Source organism: Alligator mississippiensis, chromosome 10, assembly GCF_030867095.1.
Source record: "Alligator mississippiensis isolate rAllMis1 chromosome 10, rAllMis1, whole genome shotgun sequence".
Lineage (NCBI taxonomy): Eukaryota > Metazoa > Chordata > Crocodylia > Alligatoridae > Alligator > Alligator mississippiensis.
The window spans coordinates 51,610,276-51,627,982 of NC_081833.1; the positions used below are offsets into that span (position 1 = coordinate 51,610,276).

The window sequence follows — 17,707 nt, forward strand, 5'->3', positions numbered from 1 at the left end:
AAGCCAGTCAGCCTTTAATATTATACAAATGCCCTTCTTTATACGTGGCTTCTGCCAAGATGAGTGAGAGATCAGTTGCTTGGCTCATTACTTGAACGGAAGTCTTTTCCCAGAGTTGACTAACTAGGACAACAATCTAGAACCAAAGCACTGCAATCATAGGAGACAATCCCACTGAATATACAATTTATAAATGATCTTTGCCCATCTTCTTTGTCCCATCACCCTATCCCAGAACCTACATCCCTTCCAGAAGCCAGGGGGCACAAAAGGAACTATCTAAATCAGCTGTATTAAATACGACAAACTGGTACTGAAGAAGATTGAGACTAGTTCAATAAAAACTCAAATTCTATAAGATTTTTCCTTCACACAGGGTTCATGCCCTTAACAAATGTATCCTCAAAGCTCAGCATGCTCAGGTGAGCACCAGCAGACACACCAGTTTAAACAAGTGATGTAGCATACACCCCTCATTATCTAGTCAGCTTTATAGGAGACAGTGAGACATTATTCACTGCACACAGAATATTTTGTTCTTAATAGTCATATTCCTTTCTCTGTAACATGCAGAGAAACATTAAAATTATTGCCAAGGCAAATTACACTAGATGCAGTGCTCACTCTCTTCCAGTCCGATTCAAATTCTGCTCTTTATTTATATTCACTACATTTGCTTAATGTAATGGAATTACACCAGATTTATGATCTGATCCTATTCCCTCTGACTTCAGTAGGGTAGGATCAAGCACTTGCATTGGTATAAACAGAGCAGAATTTGGCAGTCTCTCCATTTTTTCCACAGAAATATTTTTTACCCAAAACCTAAATGACCCTATTTATAGTATGCCACAAGTGTGATTGGAGCCTGTTTCTATCCTCTTGACAAGAATCTCCGTCTGAAAGCCTGTGCAAGAGAATGACTGCTTAATAAGATGGGTGGCTATGCAATCTCTTTCACCAACCCTTTCCTTTCACACTTCCATCCTGTTTTGACATCTACCCAGACCACTTGGAAATTTCTTAACAGACACAGCAGCACCTGACAGAAGGTGTCCCAGGCTAGGCCTTTTGTGGCAACTGACAGATGGAGTGGGATGGGGAGGGGAGTTGTAAGTATTTTGCTTAATAGGAATGGGCAAAAACATACACAACAGATATCTACCTTTGGGATATCCCATCCTAAACTAACTTCTGGAAGGCCTCATGCTATGCACATAGGCTCCATTTCATTTAATTCATCCCTATCCAGCAAAGCACTTGAGCACATGCTTAACTTTAATGGGATTTAAGCATGTACTCAAGTGCTGTGGTGATCTGGGGTCTTATTCATTCCTCGACAAGGATTCTCCCACTGCATTCTCCCTGCCTGCGACATGATTAGCCAACACAGGCAGCTTTCTGAGTCCTGCCAGTTTCAATAGGGCTATTGCTAAACCATTCACCTACAACCCAACTCCTTCCTTTTGTTCGGATACAGCGTATATTTTTCCTAGCTGTTAAAGTGCTCTACATTTTACTCTGAAATACGTAAATACAGCAGAGTATACCCTTATGCAGTAGCATGAATAGGCATGGGAGAGAGGAGAACCAGCCACAGTCACCAACTTAGGTGGGCTGCCAAAATTGTCAACCCCACCCCTGCAGAATCTGTGCCCTGGCAACAAGAGCTGTTCCACAGCATTGCTTTTGCAGCTGGTGCACGGACCCTGTACTGCTGCTGATGATGATTTGAGCACAAGAGCAAGGGCAGGAAGAGCACCTGGCAGCAGCAGCCAGGGTGTTTTAGGTAATAGGTTAGACTTCTGAGCCGCCTCCTCCCCCTACTCTATTTGCTGAACCATTCCACCTCCTCCCCCTCACCCCTGCAGGGTTTGCCCAAGCCACAAACTGCTTGCCCCAGCTTTTGAATAGGGTTTTTTGGTTGGTGTTGTGGCTAGGGGCAACTCCCACATGACATGTCACCCTTCTTCCTTTTGCTACATTTTGTGGGTCTTTCCCAACAAACCACTTCAGCCAACTTTTTAAAAAGTACTTGCAGGCCCTGTCAAGGCAGGCCAGCTGCAATACTTGTGTAACACATACTTTCTCAGCCAGCAATGTGTCTGCACACACATCATGTCAGAAAATTTTGCCTCGCTCAGCCAAACAGGCTTGGATTATCCCAGACTGTTTTAGCCTGCCCAGCCACTAGACATTTAAGCACACTGCACAAAAGCCTCACTAGACCTGTGGGTTTTCATTATGCAGCTTTAGTATTTTGTGATTCTCCCCAGGTAGAAAATCAAATTCTTTCCAAGAGGATATGGTCTCCTTTGCTATCCATAAGTAAATAAAAGCACCCTTCTGATTGTGCAAGGATCACACAATCACCCTTATACAACTATTTTTGTGCTGTTTCATAGATTTCATAGACATTAGGGCTGGAAGGGACCTCGGAAGATCATCGAGTCCAGCCCCCTGCCCAAAGGGCAGGAAGTCAGCCAGGTTCATAGGATCCCAGCAAGATGAGCATCCAGTTTGCTCTTGAAGGTGTTCAAAGTAGGCGCTTGAACCACCTCTGGTGGCAGGCTGTTCCAGACCTTGGGGGATCGGACAGTAAAGAAATTCTTCCTTATGTCCAGCCTGAAACGGTCTTGTCATAGTTTATGACCATTCGACCTAGTCGTCATCCCTTGGGACGCTCTGGTGAACAAACGTTCCCCCAGATACTGGTGGTCACCCCTGATAAACTTGTAGGTGGCCATCAGATCACCCCTGAGCCTGCGCTTTTCCAGGCTAAAGAGCCCCAGGGCTCTCAGCCTGTCATCGTAGGGTCTGCTTCCCTGACCTCTGATCATGCGCGTGGCTCTTCTCTGGACTCTCTCAAGCTTCTCCACATCCTTTTTGAATTGTGGAGCTCAAAACTGGATGCAGTACTCCAGCTGCGGCCTCACTAAGGCCGAGTACAAGGGGAGAATGACGTCCCGGGATTTGCTTGAGAAGCATCTATGGATGCAAGCCAGCGTTTTGGTCGCTTTACTAGCTGCAGCATCGCACTGCAGGCTCATGTTCATCTTGTGGTCAGTGATGACCCCCAAGTCTGTTTCTTACATAGTGTTAGCCAACATAGCACTGCTGAGCCTGTAAGGATGCTGCGGGTTTTTCTTCCCAAGGTGGAGAACCTTGCATTTATCGGCGTTGAACACCATCAGATTCTCGTCCGCCCACTTGCTGAGCCTGTCCAGGTCAGCCTGGATCACCCGCCTGTGTTCTGGTGTGGATGCTTTGCCCCAAAGTTTGGTGTCATCAGCGAACTTGGCCAGTCCACTTCTGACTCCAGTGTCCACATCATTAATGAAGATGTTGAACAGTATGGGTCCAAGGACAGAGCCTTGGGGGACCCCACTGGTCACGATGAGTGACTTCCATCAATTACTATCCTCTGGGTCCGACCCCGGAGCCAGTTTTCCAGCCAGTGGATCGTGGAAGACCCAAGGCAACAATTGGCCAGTTTCTCTAAGAGGTGATTATGGGAAACCAGGTCAAAGGCTTTTTTGAAGTCAAGATATATGACATCAATCTCTTCTCCCTTGTCCAGGTGATAGGTCACCTGGTCGTAGAAGGAAATGAGATTGGTCAAGCAAGACCTACCCGCAACAAACCCGTGCTGGCTATCCCTTAAGATGTTGGCGTCGGCCAGTCCATTAAGGATGGCCTCTTTAATAAACTTTTCTAAGATCTTTCCTGGGATAGAAGTCAGGCTAATGGGCCTATAGTTAGCCGGATCCACTTTCCTCCCTTTCTTGAAGATAGGCACCACGTTGGCCTTCTTCCAGTCTTCGGGCACTACACCAGAGTGCCAAGAGTTTTCAAAGATCCGCGCTAGAGGCTGGGCTATGATGCTCGCCAGCTCCTTGAGTACCCTGGGGTGAAGATTGTCAGGGCCGGCTGACTTGAAGGTATCCAGCTTCTCAAGATGTTCCTTCACGAAGTCAGCATCAATGGAGGGCAGGGGATCACCCTCACCCAGACTTCCCTGTCCCGTAGCAGGCATGGGCGTCCCATGGGACTGATGAAAGACCGACGCAAAGTACCTATTTAATAGGTTGGCTTTTTCCTGGGCGTCAGTTGTCAGTTGCCCCATCTGGTTCAGCAGGGGTCCAACGTTGCCCCTGCTTTTCCTCCGGCTCCCCACATATCTGCAAAAGGACGTTTTATTGTCCTGGATGCTCAAAGCTAGTTGGAGTTCAGATGCAGCCTTGGCTTTCCTGGTCTGCTCCCTACAGGACCGGACCAGTGCAGAATAATCCTCCTTGGAGGTGACTCCCATCCTCCATCCTTTGTAGGCCTTTCTTTTTAGCCTCAGGAGGTCTGCTAGGTCCCTAGAGAGCCAGGGGGGGGCTGCTGTGCCCTCTTGCTGCCTTTCCTCCGAGATGGAATAGACTTAGTTTGGGCATTGAGGATCGCTCCCTTGAGGAGCAACCACTCTTCTTGAACTCCCCTCTCTCCGTGGTCATGGTCCCTTAGGGCCTCACTGACAAGCCTCCTGAGCTTGTCAAAGTCAGCTTTCCTGAAGTCAAGGACTTCCGTGTTGCTGACTGACTTGCCAGCTTTTCGGCGGATGATGAAGGTGATCAACTCGTGGTCGCTGTCACTCAGCTTGCCATCGATCACTAGGTCGCCGACTAGGTCATCCCCAGTAGCCAGCACCAGGTCGAGCAGCGCTTTGCCTCTCGTTGGCGCATAGACTTCTTGAGTCAGGTAGAGGTCATCCACGCACGAGAGGAAGCTTTGCGACCGCTCAGATTTTGCTGAGCGTTTCTCCCATGAGATGTCCAGGTAATTGAAGTCACCCATGACAACCATGGTCCTGGAGCATGCGGCCTCAGCCAGTTCCCGGGCAAACTCCTGGTCAAGCTCAGGATTTTGGGTGGGAGGTCTGTAGTAGACTCCCACCATTGTGTCCCCTGTGCCGTGTTCCCCACAGGTTTTAACCCAGAGGGTCTCCAGCCGTCCACCCTGGTCTCCAATATCGGCTTGCAGGGACGTGTAGCTTTCCTTAACATAGAGAGCTACACCCCAGCCCCCTTTCTCTATACGATCCCTCCTGTACAGGGTATAACCATCTATACCTGTGGTCCAGTCATGGGTGGAGTCCCACCAGGTCACCGTTATCCCTATGACATCATAATTATTTGCATTGAGCAGGAGGATGAGTTCCTCCTGCTTATTCCCCAAGCTCCTGGCATTTGTGTACAGGCAAGCAAGTGCCCCCTGGGGGGCTCCTTCCTTGCCCACAGATTTTGCCAGGGCTGGGGCAGAGGTGGGCTCCCTTAAGTGCCTTGACTGTTACACCAGCGTTTTCAATATCTACATTTTAAATTAAAGGATTCATTTATTCCTGGTGACTATCTAGGGGCCTATAGAGGGTGTACAGAAGGTGCTTTTTGCCATTTAAAACACTTTATTGCCCTAACTTAACAGAAGTCCACAGCTTTACAGAATATAAAAATGGATAAAGCACTTTAAATTAACCATTGCTAAATAAGGTATTACATTTGAAGCGCTGTATTTTACATCACTTCAGCAACCTACAGTGTGCTTTTAATAACTTCCGTTCCATGGTCAAATTTCTGGTGATTCTGCCATGGGCTTTGCAAGTTTGGTTCATGCACTCTGGCACCACCAAGTCTGCAAAAGCCAGCAAACCACCCTGCTTCCGCCAGCTAACTGAGACAGAAGTGATCCGGCTAAACAGGACTGGGGAAGGGTAGGAAGGAAAGGGAAGGGTGCATCCCTGCCCTTGGGTGCAGCTGGAGGGGCTGGCTCCATGCTGGGGTCCCCCAGGCCCTGTGGAGCTCCTGCCACCCCAGAAGGCAGGTGGATGCCTAGCAGGGCTTACAGGTGGGACAGGCTCTGGGCTGGGCAATGCTGTGGGGAGGCGGGTTGGTTCAGCTCTGTGCAGCCCAAGCGGGAGAGAAGCATTGGTGCTAGCTCCACGCAATCCTGCCCAGCTGGGAACCTGCTCCCTCCCGGCACAGTGTGGCTGGGAAAGGCCTCTGTGATCCTGGATGAGTCAGGAAACATGGCAGCTAGGCATGTGTGAAGTTGGGGGAACTCAGCAAACACCCACAGACCACAGAGCCAGCTGTGGCTGGGAGCCTGGCACATCACCCAGTGGCTGGGCACTTCCTGGGGGAATCCGGGAATGGAATGGCACCTCTTCCCTGCTAACTCCCCTACCCCACTTCTGCTGGCCCCCCTTTCCTTCTCTGTTCCCCTGCTCTGTGCCCAGCTCCACCTTCTCCACTGGTCTCCTGCAGTTCCAGGAGGCTGCAGAGTGCCCCCTGCCTCCTAGCTTGGAAAACGCAGGGAAGCTCAGAGCCACGCTGCCTCCCCCCCCCCCCCCCCGACACTGCACTTCATGTTTAAGAGTGTTGTAACTTTATAGTGCTATAAAAAGTGCTCTAAATTACAGTGGTGTTAAACATGCACAGAGTATTTCTGTACACACCCATAAATCTGGTATATTGGTATCTACCAATTTTATTCCCTTGTTATTTAGCAACTTTCTGATCGAATTGCCACCAACAAAAAGACATCTTCTACATCCTGATTGCTCTCTAGTACCACACTCACAGATATGACTACCTGAAATCACTCAAATTCCTGAGATAATGACCATATGGGAAATGAAGCCTCAGACTGAGTCTTCAGCAAGACGCATGCCTTGAACTGTGACTGAAACTGCTTTCTCATGGTCCTTTCTCTATTGCAGATCTACTTAGCTACTGTGGGGCTCACTCCCCTTCCAAATTATTGGCACTAGGCTCATCAGGATGCATGCTACAAAGCCTGTACTAGTCCTCCAACCATTCCTAACATTTTTCTTCAAGGTGAATTTTCAATCTTAAAGTAATAAGCCCATGATAGCTGGGCAATTTGTGCTCATCCTGAAACCTGTCTTGCTGATTATTATCAGAACTTAAAATTCCTTGGACAGCTTTCTGTAGGTGTTCACATTATTTTATAATTCCATCCACTAGCTGTCTAGCAAATCAGTGGTTGTCCCTTCTCAAGAAATTCATAATCAAAAGCCAGTTTCCCTTCTCTGGCATAGCACCAAGCATGTTCAAGAAATCTCAGGGCTTCATACATCTTTGCAAGTCTGCTTACCAAAGAAACTGTGTTTCCTGCCATACAAATCAAAACTTTTGGACAAGCTGAAGAAAAACATACCTAGAACAGATCAAAATTTTCTCTACAAGAATGTTTTAATAAAAGAAAATGCATTTTCTCCTTATAAAACCAAAATTTTTCATAATTTATCTAAAATTTTAGCATTTTCCAATTTTGTTAAAGTTTTACACATTTTTGCCAAAATATTTAGTGAAGCTACTTCCAAACTGTAATGAAAATATTACTTTATAATAAATACTGGAGAAATTTAAACAAAAGTGGAAAATTTTGAATGTTTTGCAAAAATAGAAACAACCTTAACATTGATTCTAAAATTATTTTTTCAACCAGCACTAATTGGCACTGTGAAAATAAGGACCATGGAGGTGGGAATTAAAAAAAATTTTTTAATGCCTTTTTGTTGAAGGGCTGAGATTTCTACTAAGATTATATACTTTGTAGAAGAGATGGCTAGTAAATTAAATAAAAGTATGGAGACACAACCTAGTTACCATAGTCAGTAACTATAGTAACTGTGCAGGTTCTTCACCCTGATAAATGCATAGCAACTTCCCACCACTTTTATTGGGAGCAAGCTACCTTGCAATTGTTTTGTGGTAAAAGCAGGCACATGAATACTTACCATGGAATAGCTGGTGTGCTACTAAGTACCCTAAATCATCTCCTAGTAACTTGCTTGTGTGCCCACACACAAGGAAAAATAAAACCATTCCTTCTTGAAGAGAAAATTATGTTTTTTGATAGTATCTAAGCATTAGTACATGCCATAAGCAGAACATGAATGTGTTTCATTGATCTAATATTACAGCTGCTTTTTTCAAGGTAAGAATGCATGAATTTTAACGCATATCTTTTCTCTGAGCCTAACCTGCATAAAAAGAACTGTGCCAAACAGGAGATTTTACCACACCTTCAACCCTCCTGTGAAATACGAACTTTCATTTCTACCTGGGAGAACTTTACAATCTTTTCTCCTATGCCTGAAGAAAGGTGCTTGTGTCTGAAAGCTTGCAATTAAAGACATTTTTTTGCAAAAATCTAGTTGGTCTATTAAAAGATATCACCTCTACCACAAGTTCTGAACTTTAACAGGGTTTTCAGAAATCACTTGCTTGGAATTATTATAAAACATATTGTTAAGACAGCTTGGTGCATGCTAACATTTCTCATGCAGAATATTTTACAAATTCCTGATAAGAAGCTGGTAGTAGTTTACTACATTAAGAAGCCTGTTGGGTTTTTTAAATAAAAACAACATAAATTGATAATCAACTACTACATGTTCACAGTTTACAGAGCAAATTCTGATTGAGGACGTCCTCATTCAGGGTACTCATTTTTTACTTGTAAGAAATGTTAACTGGCACATGCTGAGGGAGACTGTACCCTTTGTATTTCTAGACCTTAGGTCTGCTTCTAAGCAGTAGGATTAGTTAACAATCCCAATCCACAGATTTGGGGTATCAAGGTAGGTTTTCTAATTCCAAATGAACTAAACAGAAGGATATCATTGCAACAAGAAGACAAAAATGTAAATAAACAATGTATTTAACAATGAAAACAGAGCAAGCAATGCAATTTCATTCCTAGATATTAAAATATAGTGTGAAAGACAGAGGAACAGACAAGCTTCTGTCTCCTAAATAATTTCAAGACACTAGTACAGTTGCAATGAACTTTGCTTTAATACTTCCCATCCATGAGATTTCACCAGTGATTGCAATGCGGTGTAAATAAGGTGCCAGTAGCTGCTGGCTATTTTACAATCACGTTGTCTGGGTGTTCCCTGTGAAAGTGCCAGCGCCATCTCCACTTCCCCTCTTGCCAGTTGCTCAGAGTATTGGAATTGCTCCAGCATAACGCAGAGGTGGCAAATGTAGTAAAAAAAACCCCAAACCCACAAGGTACAAGAATAAGACTTGAGGTTCAATTCACCTAATTAAGTTCCAGCCTGAAAGAAATCAGAATCCTCCTTCAATCTTTTCTCTAGGCCAGAGATTTGAGTGTTACTACTGAACAGAAGTCTGGGGCTGAGTTTTGAATACAGAAAGAACTAATAATCTTTTCCTCTTCTGGCAAGAGAAATATGTACAAGGAAGGACACAAAAAGAATGGAACAAGATAAATAAATTGGGTATTTAAAACAAGATTCAAGGAACACTTTTAGCATTAAATGTAGATTAAGAAAAACCTTAAATATCAATTCTTTCCCTTTCCCTCTGAAAGGGAAAGTACAAGTGTCTCATTTAGAAGCTTGCTTGTAGCCTGGTTTTGCCAGCATTACATACAGTAGACTTCTTTATTGCAACATCAATTTTTTATACTCATTTACATTTTTGAAATGCTCATATTTGGAATTGCAAGGAACATCATTTGGTAACCAATCAGCATCCAGACTAAAAACACTACTACTTTTAACTCCTAACAACCAAGGCTCTTGAATACTTAGAACTCTGTAACTACCCTCTGAAGGGATTACTCTTCATGGGAAAGAACAGATATTAAAAAAAGGGAAAATAAAAGGGTGTAATTTCTCAAGTAAAATTATATTCAGAAAACTCAATATAAAACCTCCCAGATCACAACAAATTAGTTCAATTATCCATGTTTCAAGTATGATTACAAATATCCATGTGAAGATAATTACAATGCAGCTGTCAGTTCTCAAAAAGCTTACAGTACATAATGAATTGGCCTCTTAATGGCCTATGGAATGAAGGGAAACATTATTAGACAACTTTTTTAATATACACATTAGAACAAGAAAGCTATCTTCACACACAGAAAAATAACTATAAAATGCTTGTCTTATATCACATTAAAAACAGCATCCTAAGCACAGCTATCGAATGCTAATTTTATAATATGCCATTCCATCAATTATGCTTTGAAACACAGTCGTATCACTTCATAGTAGCATGGCTAGATCCCAACTTCTAATTGTAAAGACCAGGCAATAAACCATAACACTCAAGAAGGAAATCATAGATACATTCAGTTCAAAAGATATTAAGATCCAGAGGAACTTCTGCTGGGATGGAACTTGAACTCTCTTGTGAAATTTTTTATTAATACACTGGATATTTTATCTAGTGACCAAATTTGTGCTGCTTTTAGAATTTTTCAGATAAATACTAAACATTTTTGCATCAAAATAATATCTCATTAACAAAAATTGGACTCCATCTAAATGCCTTGTGTTAGGTTCATTTTCACGCTGTATATATCTTTTAGAAACATCTTAGAGATAAGGCCCAAGCTTTAAAAGTAATTAGTAATTCAGTGGGCTTAATCCAAGACTCCAAAGAAGCCTTAAAGTTCTTTCACATCTAACTTTTTAAAGTGTCCGAGTTGGACACTCAGAAGAACAGAAAGACAAATCTAAATTAAGGTTGTAGATGTCTTTACTTACATATTGCAACGCCCAAAATATAGGCATCTTGTCCTAGGAAGGAGATCCAAAATGACAGGCTTGATCCAAGCTGATCCAGCTTGCCCCACAAACGTGCCCAAGCCCTGGCCCCCTTCTCTGGGCCACCCTGCCCCTGCCAATTCCCACCCAGGCAGTAGGAGGGGTGCTCAGCCCGGTCCAGCCCACTCCCCAGCCTCCAGCTGCTGCTCAGGAGGAGCCAGGCTGGGCATGTGCAGGAGGCATGGCACCACCAGTCTGGGATATTTGCTTCACTTTTAGCTAACTGGCTAGGATGCTGGGATGAAATCTGAGATTGTCCCAGCCAAACCGGGATATATGGTCACCCTATTTATACCTCTGTTTCCACATAAGAAAAACAGGATAACATTATTTAACTCTCTTTGTAAAGCACTTGGAGATCTACTGATGAAAAAACGGGATATACAGTAACAATTATTGTTGTATATTTTCCATAAGGAAAGGACATTTTACCTCATTTAATTCAATAGGGAATCCAAGAGCTACTCCTATCAAAAATGTCATGGCAAACTCCAAATGTTTGTTTGTTTGTTTGTTTGTTTGGGATTTTTTTGCTTTTTTTTTCAATCACTGCTTCAGTTCCGTTGCTTGGAAAAGCTTCCTGGGTCCTGACAGCATTTGTCCTAGTTTGCCAAGTAGGGGTATAAATATTGTTTTAAGCTTTCTTTATGCATTTAACCTCCTCTTAACTATATCAGTTATATGGTTAACTAATAACACATACCTAATCCAAGCCAGGGGGTATGGAGCCACCGGCCACCGCTTTCCCTGCCCTGCCTCACCACAGGAGAGGGGCTGCAGCCACTTGCCCAGAGTCAGGGACCATGAACAGATCCACCTGGGAACAGCTGCTGCTGGGAGCCATTCCCTGGGGCCTTTGATGGGAGAGGGGGGAGGACATAGTGGCAAATCCTGCCAGGCAACACAGCCCATGTGAAGCAGTGGGTGGCAGTAGCGGGCAAGGGGCTTTTCCAGCCCGCTGCAGCCACTGGCACGCTGGGAGGGAGGAAGCAGGCTAGTCTCCCCTTGCCCATCTCCCTCCCTCCTTGCTTCTCCTTCCCTTTCTCCTGTCTGCCCTGCTGCCTTCCTGTTCCTGAGGCAGCGTGCCGCCTCCCTTCCCCAATGGACTGCGCCCCACGCTAAACATTAAGCAGTAATGTATTAGTGGTATAAATATACTTATTATTTAAATGTTTAACTTTTCACTTACTTCCAAGTGGGCACTGTTATAGGCAACAATCTTTCTCACTGTGGGCTTCATGCTGCAATGGGTTGCTCATCCTGCCTGTGGACTCAAAGTACTTAAACTGTGTCCCAGTGAATTTAATGGAACTACTGTTCCATTTCATACTGAGCATAAGCTAGGTGTTTGTTGGGTCCACAGAAAAATACTCAGAAGATGGTAGAATTCAAATTTTTTTTGATAGCCAATAACCCAAAAATCATTGGACTGAGAAGCGCTACATCATTTCAAAACTGAAATTCTTAGTGACTAATATTTGATGCTTGCCAAAAGCTATCTGTACCTGTTCATGTAAACTGGTTCTTCAATGAAGAAGAACCAGTACAACGAATAATTCAAATGACAATTTTAGGTTCAAAACCTTGGAAAACAAGTGTCAGACACAACTGGAAAGTTTTCAATGGCATACACATTTGTTCCTAGTCCTGACCATATGGGAAGAGCTGGAAATTATCAGCTTATTTGGTCTCTTGGTCTGAAAGAATTTTTTTGGCACAGATTCAGAACCAAATATAGCAAGCCCCAGACCTCAGAGTAGTATAATTTTCAATCCCTGAACAGATTTGGTTTCAGTTAAGCTGCAGTCTGTTCTTATAGCAAGGCAGAGGTAAAATTTGGCTGTAACACATGCTCTAAGTACATTCAAATTAAGCTCTCTGGTGTACCACATAATCACAAATAATTATTGTGTACATACTTAAAAGCATATTCTCTGTATGTTCAACACATGGAACTCCCACTGACATTAATAGGAATCCTATGCTTGGGTATAAGGGACACCCTGAGAAGTTTTTCTGCTTCTGAGAACCAGGTTGTTCTTGTGCTTCAGGCACAGATTTAGGCTCAGAAGACCAAGGTTCAATTTCAAATTCTACTGCAGATATCTTGCATGACTTTGGGCAAAGCAGTTATGCTCTGTGCGCCTCAGTTTTCCATGTAGAAAACAGGATGGCACTTCCTTTTACTCTACTCTGCTTCTATCTCACTGCTTTAGATGTTAATCCTTGCTCTTCAAAGCAGAGATTGTCTCTTCGTATGTGTTTGTAGAGATGCCTAACATCAGAGCACCCCAATTCCATCTCAGTCCTCTCTAGGTGCTACCATAATGCAAATAATAAAATCACTAAGTATTAATATTAGTAGTCCTTTAATATGCTTGGCTGAAAAATGTGACAGTTCAGAAAGAGGTTTGATCTCCTCCTGAAGAAAAATCTTACTGCTATTTTCTGGCTAGTGCCACCACATTTTCAGTATTTATGCTACTGCTTTTTACTCAGTTCTTACTCATTTTCATAGGTATCAACTTCAAAGCAGATGGAGAATGAAGATTACAAACTTTCAGTTAACCAGTTCAAGACACAGGAGCGAAACAAGCCTTGTAAAGAGCCAGTGACAGCACACTGTACGGCATTTCACTGAAATGTGATTTATTTTAGTTAGTAAGCTTTTAAAGAGGACTGTACACTGGTTCCCATTCTTATAAAGGAAGAGGATTTTTCTTTGGTTTTTTTTTACCTAGAAAATACAAGATGAATGAATCCTAACAATACTAACATGAATGCACTTTCTGTTGAGAGCTATCCATTATGACTCTGTGGTAGGTTTCACAAACTCTATCAGAGATAACCTGTACTATGACAGAGATGGCAGCATGGATCTCTGCCCAACACCCAAGAAATGGTAAAGTTAGTATAGTTAGTACTACTGGAAAGAATTTCAAAAAGCAGCCTTGCCATTTGGTTAGCTTAACTCTGAAAAGCAGGACAAGAGCCAGACCAATATATGTCTGTAGGGGTTTATTTTGACAATACTTTTGGAGATCCAGTTGTTTCAGACTTCTCCCCCCCGCTTCCAAAAAAAAAAAAAATGTTGGTCCTATTTTTTAAAGGCTAAGCCCAGACATTAAACAGCAACCAGTTTAACAAGTGGTACAGTAATCCTGAAAACAGTAAACTACTGGTGGGGCTGTTTCTGGAAGGGAAGGGTCCATGGGAACTGCTGTTTAAGTTGGCAGGACACCTTTATTTCACTGGAGAAAAAATGTTCCTGTTATAATACACTTTTGTTAGCAAATGCTGCACACAGAGGGGCAGCTTTACTTTGCTTACCTCACGTGTGACTCTTCCGTTGTTATCAAAGTCATACAGTGTGAAGGTCCATTCTTGCCTGTTATCTTCCTCTACAGACACATCACATTGCAATTCCTAAGAAACATGCAAAGAGCAACTGATTACCTAAAGCAAAAGGCCTATTTGCAGAGGAGGCTAACTCCTCTCTGTAAAAAGAAGCTGCTCTCTTTAGTCCTTCCTTTCTCATGGGAGAAGGCATTCAGGATTTGTTCCTGGCAGCAACCCTCTGTCCTCTGCACAGAAGGAGTCTCTTGACAATAAGGTTCTTTTCCTAATTCCCCTGAGCTAAGCTGCTGGGATACTAAGAAATGCTTTCTACTTTGCTCTAGAAAATACAAAAGTACAAGAAAGCTACTTCTTGAAGCTCTGAAAATATAATAAGGTTTCCCATTAAAAAGGTGAGAAAGAAAAACTCCACTTAACTGAAGGAGAACAAAAAGGGATAACAGAAACAGACTTACAGTGTGAAACAATATGTCATTGAATCAGAAGTGGTAATTATTACAAAATGGACGCATGGTATTAACCCCCACCCACAAAACCTGCCCTTGACACAGATACTTGATACACCATATCAATTTTGGCAACCCTTTGACATCATCACGCTATTAAAGTCACTGAACTTGAACCTGATTTGGAATTGGTAGGTAAGAAAAATAACCTAGGCAACATTGCCTGATCCTTATTTCAACTGTGTTTCATCTCGGAAGAATGTGATTAGAAGAAAGCCTGCAAGAATCAATTAAAAACCAACCAAAAAAAATCTTAACCAACAAAAGGTGCACTTATTCCTATTCTTATCACCTAGTTACAAGCCACTTGGTTTTCTCAAGATCTGTACGATCAGAGTCATCCAGAGTCACAACAAGGCAAACAGAAAAGTTACAGTGCAATTAAAATAAAAGCCACTGTACTCAAGTAAAATAAACAGCTCCAAATAGCTTCAGCATGATAGAGCTCAAAATACCTGGTTAATCTGCTGACTTGAAACCAATTCCCTACAGCAGTTAACGGTACCCCCATCCCCTGCTGAGTTCAAAGGCAGTCTTCTCTTAGTTGTAACAAGCCCTTCTGAAAGCTGCCAAGTGCCCCACACTCTACTGTGGAAACACAGTTTCATATTACACAAACATCCCCAGCACCTTTAAAAGCCAAATCACATCCACCTCAGATTTAGACTTCTTGTCTCAACACTTGCATTTCTGATTCTTTTCTACCTAGTCATAAAATAAAAGCATTTATCACTCTCTCAGCCCCTAGCTTACATGGTTAGAAAGCTTTGATTTGGAGAACAAGGAGCAAAAAAAATATCAATACTTGGTTTCTTGCCATATATTAATAGTTCCCTGTCCCACATTGCCTAACACAAGATCTTTATGTGAGGATGTGCACTACTCAGTTAATAACATGGCAGTCTTCCCTGCATTAGTCATGGAGCCTGGTACCAAGTGCTAACCTTTATGGCATGCCAAGAACTACTTGGGAACAAACACAGTCTTTGCCGGTATGGTACAGTTCCAGCTTAGCTGGCATCAGCCATGTTGACAGGTGTCCTCCAACTTTTCAAGCATTAAGGCATAGTTAATTGTAATTTATCATGCTTTTCATGTGTGCAAAATCGCATGTATTAATCAAGGTAGAACTGAAAATTTGCCTAAGGTGTTATTCCCCTGAAAAAAGAGGGAAAGAAGCCATCCATCAATGTGAATAAGCACACAGAAACACCAGAATGTTCATGGAAAAGCTTGCTCCATTGAATCATCCTTAAAACAGTAAAAAGTAATTTGCACAAGAGTGCTGAACCTTCTGTAGAGAGGCAGATGAATGTTTTAGTTACAAGGTGGCTAGATAGTCTTTCAAATAATAATCGATGAATGCAAAGCTCATTAATGTGACAGACTGACAGCACTGAAAGGCAGAAGTTTGCCATGTCTGCTGTAGAGTGGAAAGATGAAATGCATGCTGTTCTCCCAGTACCAGTGTACCTCCCTATTCGCCAAGACAGACAACCCTCTACCCAGATGACAGCATGTTTCAGTGCTCATATTTATTAAATCTTTCTCTTTATAAGCAAAACCTGCCAGCTAGGCACAATGTCTGGCAGTTTTATGATGTTTATAAGTCTAGAAGGAAGTAGGCCATCAGGCTCATTCCCTGCAGGATCCTTTTCTTCCTGCCATCTAATCAGATGAACTGCCAGTACAGTAGGGTCAAGGTTATTTCATTCTGGAAGCCCAGACATGAAAGACTGATGGCTAAGGCATCTTTCACAAACATCTTTTACATCAGGCAGATTTAGCTGAGTATGATAGTCCATGAAAGCCAATAAAAGAATTTCATAACATAGTGGGTGGCACAAGAAATACATCTGAAAGGATCAAAAGTACAGAACTAAGACAAAACAGCTCTCCCTTACTGTGCACTTTGGATCCTCCTGAGAGCTCACCATCATTTGGCTTCAGTTGACCTCAGGAACAAAACTTGCTAACCATCTTTTAAGCAACAATGCACTGACAGCAGGAAATACAGACGATTAACCAAATCCTGCTCTCTGAGACATATGCATAGCTCCCATTATAAACAATGGGAGCTGCAAAAATGTTCCAAAGGGCACCATTTGTCCACAGACTAGTTATCTGACTTAACTGTATCTGTAAACTGCAACCCTGGAAAACAAGGAACTTACTTCAAATTTTAGTTGCTTCTTGGAACTTGTATGTGTGTCATTTTCTTTTTCTGCTTTCTTTTCATCTGCACTGCAAACTCCATCTGTCTTCTCTGGAGGTAAAGCCACTGCAAAAATAATATATTAAAAAAGTTTAGAAGGAACTGCCAAAGTCATCTAACAGCACATCAAGTCAGATCCCTTGGTTAGAAAAGTTTCATTGTATTTAGGATGAAGTTTGATTTCGGCAGATTTTTATGATAGAGATGTTATTAAATTCAATTTGCTTTTGAATCCGATACATACTTATGCTCATTTTGATAGACAATTTACCAGCAATTCTTGTTACATCACCTCTCAAGTACACTTTAATAGATTTTGCATTAAGTTCACATAGCATTTTGACAGTGCAAACTGACTCAAAACATTACTGTAAATTAGTTGTATATTTCTGTCTGTCTTTTTGCAAAACTGTACAGAACCACAACTTTCAAAAACAGAATTCACTAGAAGAAAATAAGATAACTAAAGCTGAAATAATGGTTCTCTTCTATGCCAACCTCCTTCTTCAAAAACTCAAAGAACACTTTCTTAAATTCCTCCTAAGACAACACTTTCTATGCTGGTTAGAGCCATGTGTTGATTTATATTTTCAAAAAAGTTTGACCAACTTTTTGAAGTACACAAGTATAAAGGAGACTTTCTCAAGATGTCCAGGCTGAACTAGTTGCACAAGCATAACTTAAAAACACTTGTGAAAAGCTTAAACACTAGCATGTTTCAGAGTCCTGTTTATGGAAGGTAAGACCAAGGCCCAATTACTTCTCTTTCAAGTCTGAGGCACCTACTGGGCATGTCTACGTGTTCATTAAATGCACAGTAACCACTGCACATTAATTTAGTACTTGTATAATCAAGTACTAAATAAACATGCAGTAACCAGAGTTACTGTGCAATAGTGCCAGCAAACGCCTTTTCTTAGTGATCCTACTAAGCAGTAGCCTAATAATATTGGACAGTAGCATATTAGCATCATC

The 17,707-nt window shown here is 42.3% G+C and overlaps 1 protein-coding gene across 3 annotated transcripts in view; it reads right to left on the reverse strand.

Moving 5' to 3' along the window:
- The window catches only part of NKD1 (NKD inhibitor of WNT signaling pathway 1), a 169,044-nt gene that overhangs the window by 17,528 nt on the left and 133,809 nt on the right, over positions 1 to 17,707 (reverse strand). For 2 of the 3 annotated variants that reach the window (XM_006273214.4, XM_019497492.2), the window contains 2 exons: positions 16,692 to 16,798; positions 13,985 to 14,080 (listed from right to left, as the gene is read on the reverse strand). In XM_006273214.4, the coding sequence (XP_006273276.3) occupies positions 13,985 to 14,080; positions 16,692 to 16,798 (203 nt within the window). The remainder of the gene's footprint in view (positions 1 to 13,984; positions 14,081 to 16,691; positions 16,799 to 17,707) is intronic. The other variant, XM_019497491.2, reaches the window with a different exon arrangement.